At 49.6% G+C, this 7802-nt stretch overlaps 1 protein-coding gene across 1 annotated transcript; it reads left to right on the top strand.

Annotated features, from left to right (window-relative positions):
• The first annotated feature begins 5990 nt into the window (after positions 1-5990).
• On the top strand, positions 5991-7488 carry LOC123039292 (benzyl alcohol O-benzoyltransferase-like). The gene is made up of 2 exons (XM_044462513.1): positions 5991-6434; positions 6574-7488. The coding sequence occupies exons 1-2, from the start codon at positions 5991-5993 to the stop codon at positions 7486-7488; spliced, it is 1359 nt and encodes a 452-aa protein (XP_044318448.1).
• The last annotated feature ends 314 nt before the right edge of the window (positions 7489-7802 follow it).

Here is a 7802-nt window from a genome sequence, read left to right as displayed (position 1 = left end):
CGTAGCACCCGAGAGCTCCTATGCATTTTCGTGCATTTCACTCCTTTTGTCATGGAAGTAGATAAGGCCTCGCCGGTTCGGGTGTGACCGTGTTGTTGTGTCGCGTTCATGTGATTTGATTTCTTAGCTGTGTTCTTAATATATTGATAGAAACACCAATTTCTAAAGCAAAATAAGGCCTCCTTAACTTGTTTTATATGTCGTGTTAAGTATAAGCATGTTATTAAGCAAAATGATATGTATATATTTTTTATACAAAGGGATCTAAATTCTTACTATGCTTGCTTCCTCAAACAAAATACTACCAAAAAAATGCACATATTTTTCAACACAATGTGGTTTTTGATGAGACTTTACGCTAGCAAATTGAAATGTGTTTATAGATGTTATTGTAGACAACGGGCCTATTTTTATTATTATTATAGGGGGTTAAAATTGTTATCGTATGTACACCACTCCATCGGAGCTCATGGACGCTCCTTCATAAGAGGAACTATCATCGGATCCATCTGAGTTGCTGTCCGAGTTTTTCGTCAGAGCCATTGTCGGCGCTTCCATCAGAACTGATATCCACAGGCTCAGTTCGAGATCCCCTCATGCTCAACTGTCGCACTGACCTACGACACCATCGATTCTCAATCAAAACAATGGCAGCTAAACAGAAAGGATCCCATATGAGTGCATCCCTAAACAGAAAGGATCGCAACACAAGATCTATAATGCCTAAAAAACGAGCCAAAAGGAGTGGGAATCGCCACAAAAAATAGGGGACATGCAAGATCCAGATAGATGGAAAGTAAATCCATGCATGCAGACAAATCCGAAATCAAAAGAGGCGAGAAATCACACCGGTCGCGGCTGATGAAACGCCTCTGTCACCCAGCTAAGGAACCGAGAAAGAAAGGAAGGGGATACACAGTCTTCGCTGGCTCCGCCCCCTGCCGCTTCATATTCAGCTCCTCACGGGCAGGGGCAGAGCCCAATGGGCCAACCCTGTAGCACAGGCTACAGGGTCCGATTTGTTTTTACGTACTAAATATCAGGTTTTTGGCCCAGGGCAACATGGTAGGCCGAAAAGAGTGCTACAGGGCCCATAATACCAGGCGCGCCAGGCCTCCTTTGGTCCGCTTCCAGCAGCCCATCACGCACGAAGCCATCTAGCAAAAAAAAAGCAACTAGTCAACGATTCCCTCAAAAAAGAAAAAAGCAACTAGTCAACGATCTATGTGGCTTCCCGTATAACGGACAAAACAATCGATCCGAGAAAAAAGGCGTACCGCCGCGCACAGCGATTCGGCGACGTGTGCAGCGGCCGGCGGCGATCGGTCGATCCAGGGATTGAGAACCTGTGCAGCGGCGGCGGTGATCGAACCAAGACTATAAGAGGCAAGAGCGGAGTAGGTACGTCTACTGTAGCTACTCTTTCTATAGCGTTCGATTTAAAATTTGAAATTGATCTATTCCTGAGTCCTGACGAAGTGACGATCCGAAGCAGCCCGCAGCAGTAGCACGGATCCGTTACTGTCTTCCTCGTCGATCCGAACGTCCGCACAATAGCGGCAGCCGGCACCGGTGGCGTCGTAATTTTCTCTTCTTCTCTCTTAGCAATATATCAATGTGTTTTTGATTTTTTTTTGTCTAGATTAAGGTCATCTATTGAGTCGAATTTACCCCTTATTTGTGTTGTTTGTCCTACATATTTTTGTATGTTGCCACAATTAAATCAATGAAATTGTTGCTAGCAGATTGAATGACCCGGGCAAGATAAAATTGATAGAACATTATCATCCAAAATCTGAAAGATCTAGTAAGAAGAATACACTTTCTTAGGCATTTTATTATGTTCTACTCCTTCCGTTTGTTTTTATAAGACGTTTCAGACAGCTTGCTTTCTACTATTTTGAACAGTGTCTCTGAATGTCTAAAACGTCTTATAAAAATGAACAAAGGTAGTACTTGAAACTGTAATTCTAGTTTTGTTATTGTAGGTTATTGAGCCTTGGTGTCTGATAATTTGTTTTGGAATTTGAGAATGCAAGACATCCTTTTCAAGAAATTTTGTCGTTTATTTTAACATTATATTGAGCAGTGTGACTGTTGAATCTTTTTAACCTTTTATAAATCGACTTCTATTATGTTTGGTAATCCGTGTTACAAGCTATGAAACACACCTTTATTTAACGCATCGGTTGCTAGATTTTTTTGCAATGGTTAAGTGGTGCATCAGGGTAAGATTAGCTCCGGCTCCGCCCCTGCTCACGGGCCACAGATATCGCTCTATGTGGGCTGGGCTAAATAATATATGGGCTATTCTAATACCTCCTGATCCCTATATCTCCCTATATGCACAACAAAGACATGTTTTTTTCTTAGGTTTCTTATCTTTTCCCCTCTTTTTCTGCAGGAAATATATGCATGGCCAGATTTCTAATCATGATAACCATGTTTTCAAACTTACTAAAAAAATACAACCATGCCAACTTTACTCTCTCATCATAGTGACCATATTTTCAAACTGAACATATTCATATCATGCAAATTTTCCCTTTTCCCAGACTATTATTTAACAACGTAATAAACATGTTTACAAAATAGCATGATTTAGTTGAAGGTTCTTGCAGCATGAAACTATTTTCATCGACAACATGTCTTCAGCAGGTCTCTGCGCCATTTGGCGCAACGGGTCCACTAGTTTAAATTATTTATAAGCCCTGTATGTGGTGTCGCTCAGACGCCCAACTGTGGCATGCTTGCTATTTAAATTATTTATAAGCCCTGTATGTGGTGTCGCACAGATGCCCGATTGTGACATGCTTGTTATTTTTTTATTTATAAGCCCTTTATGTGGTGTCGCTCAGACGCCCGACTGATGCATGCTTTATATTATTATCCTTTCGAGGCGTCGCTTCAGACACCCGATCGATGCATTCTATTTCTACTCCCTTATTGCATATTCATGTTGTATATGAATAACCTGCTTGCGTGCATCATGAATTTTTATTTTGTGACTGACGTGGTGATCATAGAATATTTCAGAGCATGATTATCATTTGTTATATTATACTGTGTTCATAATGTTTGCGAGTACATTCAAAGTACTCACTGGCTTGTCCCTGGCTATTGTCTTGGCCAGATTTCTTGCATGTAGAGGAGCGTTGCGATGACAGCCCCGGAACCTACGCAATGGTGATAGCAGCCTCGCGAAGATAGGAGTTATCCAGGTCAGCTGTTTCTGTGGGAAATGGAGTCCCATAGACGCTGATGAACCACAAACCGCTTCCGTCATCAGCCACCAGAAACCTTGTGTTGTACTCATAGGCCAGAATGGTCTTGTACTACATATTATGTTTTTTTTTTCTTGGAATTTCTGTATCAAGTTGGTGCCTCATCAGCTAACAGTAATTCTGGGGCTGGTGAGCACAAGGACCATTTTTTGGGAAATATATCTTGAAAATCCGGTCGCGACAGTCTATGGACTCTGGTTAGCCAGGAATGCGACAAGGGATGGTGTCCGGATCCAGGAGCCGAAGGAACTTGCTGCTGCTGTCTCAAGATCAATGGATGAGTGGTCCCATGCAGTCTCAAAGTGTGATCGCGTCAAGTCCAAGCCACCTGATGAGAAGTGGACGCCGCCGGAGCAATGTTGGATTAAAGCCAATGTGGACGGTGCGGTGTCAGCTCGGGCAGGCGATGGAGGCGGGGGTGTTGTCTTCCGCGACCATGCAGGAGCGTTCAGAGGTGCTCTTTCCCATTTATTCCCTCATGTATCTAAGCCTGAAGCTGCGGAATTATTGGCCTGCCGAAAAGCGCTTCAGGCTGGGCGCGATCTAAACATCCAGAGGATCCATGTTGAGATGGACAGCAAGGAGGCGGTGGGTATGATTAACAGGGCGTCTAAGAACCTCTCACTGATGGGTGCTGTTATTGAGGATATTAAAGGCCTCATGCAGGGTTGGCAAGGGTGCAAGGTGACATGGAGGAGGAGATCCGCCAATAGAGCTGCTCATGTTCTTGCTAAGCTAGCTGTAGGTGAGGGTGTGTGTGTGGTGTGGCCAAAATCGTCGCCTGATTGTATCTTAAGTGTAATTGCGGACGAGATACTAGACCACTTTTAAATAAATCAAGTTGTTTCCCTAAAAAAACTCCAATTAACATCCAGTCAGCGATTGTTTTCCTTCCCAAAAAATATCGTTGTCGTTGGTTGTAACGGAAGGAGAGAGGAAGACGTGCACGCCCTACATTTGGAGTACATTACGGGATTATATGCAAAAGATTAGACGCTGAATATTTTAGAAAGGAGGGGTTACTAAAGTTGCGAAAAGACTTTCTGACGAGCGCACGTCGCAACGCTCCATGGGCTGCGTGGAGTTTTTCCTAATCACTCCTCTGATTTTACGTGCGCCCGGATAGATTTTCTCCTAATCGATCTCTCCGAAGAGGAGGTCTTGTGATTTTAAGTGGAGTGCTTCCTCTGATCTTTCTCTCCCCCTGAGTTCTCCCTCTAATCTCTTTACCCCCTCATTTTAAGGGGGTGCGTGGCTGCATGCAATATAAAAAAAAGGAAAGAAATAAAAAAAGAAACAACACATCGAACCAGATCGATATGAAAACGTACCCTGTGTGAAATCGAGTGCGTCAACGCGCGAGCGCGAGATAGCCACGCTTGAGACGAGTACGTGTGAAAAGTTGCAGCCAAAATCAACGTACGACGCAAATACATCTCTTACACTTACTAGCCCTGAATGCTACGGTCCAGGATCTGCCAAAGCACGATAAAGGCGTCCAGGGTAAATCATGCTAACGCATCCTCGGACGGTCGGACCGACAAGAGGCAGGCATGTACGCCGCACTAAAAGCATTTATAGTCGGGTGCCTTAAATCCGTCTCATACGTTTGCGTGGATCGGTCATTGATTGGTCATGATTTTCTGATCCAGACATGCTTCTTAAATAAGTCTCAAACGTCTGGGCTGATCGGCACCCTCATATCCAGCTCAAATATGGAGCGGATATAAGGCGCCCGTCACATCGTACCCGACAACCCGACGTCACCGTAAATTGCACCAAATTCATCAAACCCTTCCTTCTTCTCCTGCCGTCCTCCAACCTTTCCCACGCCCTGAGCCTCACTATCCTTCAACATTGTTGCCAATCCTTACCACTTTCGATCCATCGCCGGAGACGTTATCCAGATCGCTGCGACGGAGACGCAGTCCGCCTCGTCTGTCGGCGGGATCCCTTCTTCGTCTACGACTTGCAAGGCATAGAATGTCGCCCGGAAGTTGCGGTGATGCCGACAGCGAGAGAGGGAGGCGGCGGTGGCGTCGCAAGGAGGTCAGGACATGGTAGCGCAGCTGTCTCCTCGGCCGTGCCCGGATCCCCGCACCCCTTCCGTTCGGGGGAGGCATCCCAGATGCAGGCGGAGCAAGGAGCCCGGATGCAGGCAGATCAGGACGAGCACGACGCATTCCGTTTGGAGCAGGCGCTCGGCCAGTGATCCGAGGCCATCCGTCACACTCGGACATTGATTTTACTTTGGCATGTCTGGTTTGTTAAATAGTGATTTGCTTTGCTTTGTTTCAAACTTTTGAACTCGGACAATTTGTATCGTATCGTATGATCGATGTGCACGGATTACATGGTTTTAAGGATCAAAATTTAAGATATGTGAATGTAAGGCACAACATATGAGGGGCCGTATAGGGGGGCAGATCTGCCAAGTCCGATTGTAAATGCTGTAAGCGACCGCACCACGCGCTGAACAGATTCTCAGATCACACTCCCATATTCTGGCTTCGCCACCGGCGACCAGACCACGACGAATTTCTTCACAGCGTAAACTCGACCCACGCCCCTATATATATGGCCGTTCATACGCTCATAGATGCATATGAAACGATCGAGTACGATCCAGCGTCCGCCATTTGCCACGGTAAGTTAAAGCAACAGCGGCGGCGGCCTTAATAAACCAAGTAATTTAGCGCTTCTACTATGGCCGTCGCGTCCCTGGCTTTCGTGGCGCGCCGCGGCGAGCCGGAGCTGGTCGCGCCGGCCGGGCCGACGCCGCGCGAGCTCAAGCGGCTCTCGGACCTCGACGACCAGGAGAGCCTCCGGTTCTACCGCTCCGTCATCTACTTCTACCGGGGCCGCCCCTCGCGGGCGCGCGCCGACCCGGCCAGGGTCATACGTGACGGTCTGGCCGCCGCGCTCGTGCACTACTACCCCATCGCCGGGCGGCTTCGCGAGCTGCCCGGCAGGAAGCTCGCGGTGGACTGCACGGGCGAGGGGGTGTGGTTTGTCGAGGCCGACGCGGACGTCGCGTTGGACGAATTCGGCGACACGCTGTGCCCGCCGGTCCCTTGCGCCGGCCAGCTCCTGTGCTTGCCGGAGAGCAATTCCGCCGTCGTTGTCGATCGTCCACTGCTCTACGTTCAAGTAAGTCATGGACTCATGGGTGTATCCAAGATTATTTTTTCCTGGACGAACTAGGCAAGGGTTGAAGAATTGATGGTGCATCCTTAATTTGTACTACGTGTACGTGAGACTGACATGCACCATGCATGATGGCATGAAGGTGACGAGGTTGAGGTGCGGAGGCTTCGTGTTCGGCATCCAGGTGTGCCATAACCTGGTGGACGCGCCGGGCGTCACGCAGTTCCTGCAGGCCGTCGGCGAGCTGGCGGGCGGCATGGAGGCGCCAATCGTGCGGCCGGTGTGGGCGAGGGAGCTGCTCGACGCGCGCGACCCACCGTGCACCAACTACCAGCACCCCGAGTACGAGCTCGCGGCCGACGCGGCCAACGACATACTCCGTCCGGGCGCCGAGCTCGTGCACCGGGCGTTCCTCTTCGGCCCCGAGGAGCTGTCCTCGCTGAGGGACCAGCTACCGCCGCGGATGAGGTCGCGGTGCTCCCGGTTCCTGCTCCTGTCGGCGTTCGCGTGGCGCTGCCGGACCGCGGCGCTCGCCTACGAGCCCGGCGACGAGGTGCGGTTCATGTTCGTGGTGAACGCCCGCGGGAAGCGCGGCCGCCCGCTCCCCGAGGGGTTCTACGGGAACGCGCTCACCTTCGGCGTGGCGCGGACGACGGCCGGCGAGCTCTGCTCGGGATCTCTGGGCCACGCCGTGGAGCTGATCGTGGCCGCAAAGGCGCGGGTCGCGCCCGACGACTACGCGCAGTCGGTGGCCGACGCGCTGGTGCTGCGCGGGCGGCCGCGGTTCACGACGGCGCGGACGTATCTCGTGTCGGATCTCACCAAGTCGAACCTGCACGAGGTGGACGTCGGGTGGGGCCTTCCGGTGTACGGCGGCCGGCCACGACGACGTTGGCCACGTTCCACATTCCTGCGGCGGGCGGGGGGATCACCGTGCCGATGTGCCTGCCGCCGCGCGCCATGGAAAGGTTCGCGGCCAATGTGCGCGCGGGGCTCTTGGAGGCGTTCTAGTGGCGTGGAGTCGACCGTGCTTTCGAAGATGTACGTAGGAATGTAACCTGAAAACACAACTCCTCACACAATCACTTTTCCTTGCGGAACATTTCAAATATAATTTCGAATCCAAATAAGTATACCTTACATGATTTGGCTTTTTAATAAAGTGTAGTTGGTTTTAGGGGATACTATTCTCATTTAGACTGGTGTATTTTTATTTGTTCTTAAGAAGCACATCTCTACTATTAATCAGACGGCTCGGGAGCAACATATAGGTTTTTGCAACTGGACCATTGTTGCCATTTCTTCACCGCAACATGTGGTCTGTTGCAGATCGACGAGCTATTGGCCGTCCGACGGCTGCTCGAGGCGGCG

The sequence above is a fragment of the Triticum aestivum genome, chromosome 2B (genome assembly GCF_018294505.1).
Source record: "Triticum aestivum cultivar Chinese Spring chromosome 2B, IWGSC CS RefSeq v2.1, whole genome shotgun sequence".
In the NCBI taxonomy this organism is placed as follows: domain Eukaryota; kingdom Viridiplantae; phylum Streptophyta; class Magnoliopsida; order Poales; family Poaceae; genus Triticum; species Triticum aestivum.
This window is presented reverse-complemented; position numbering and strand designations above follow the sequence as displayed.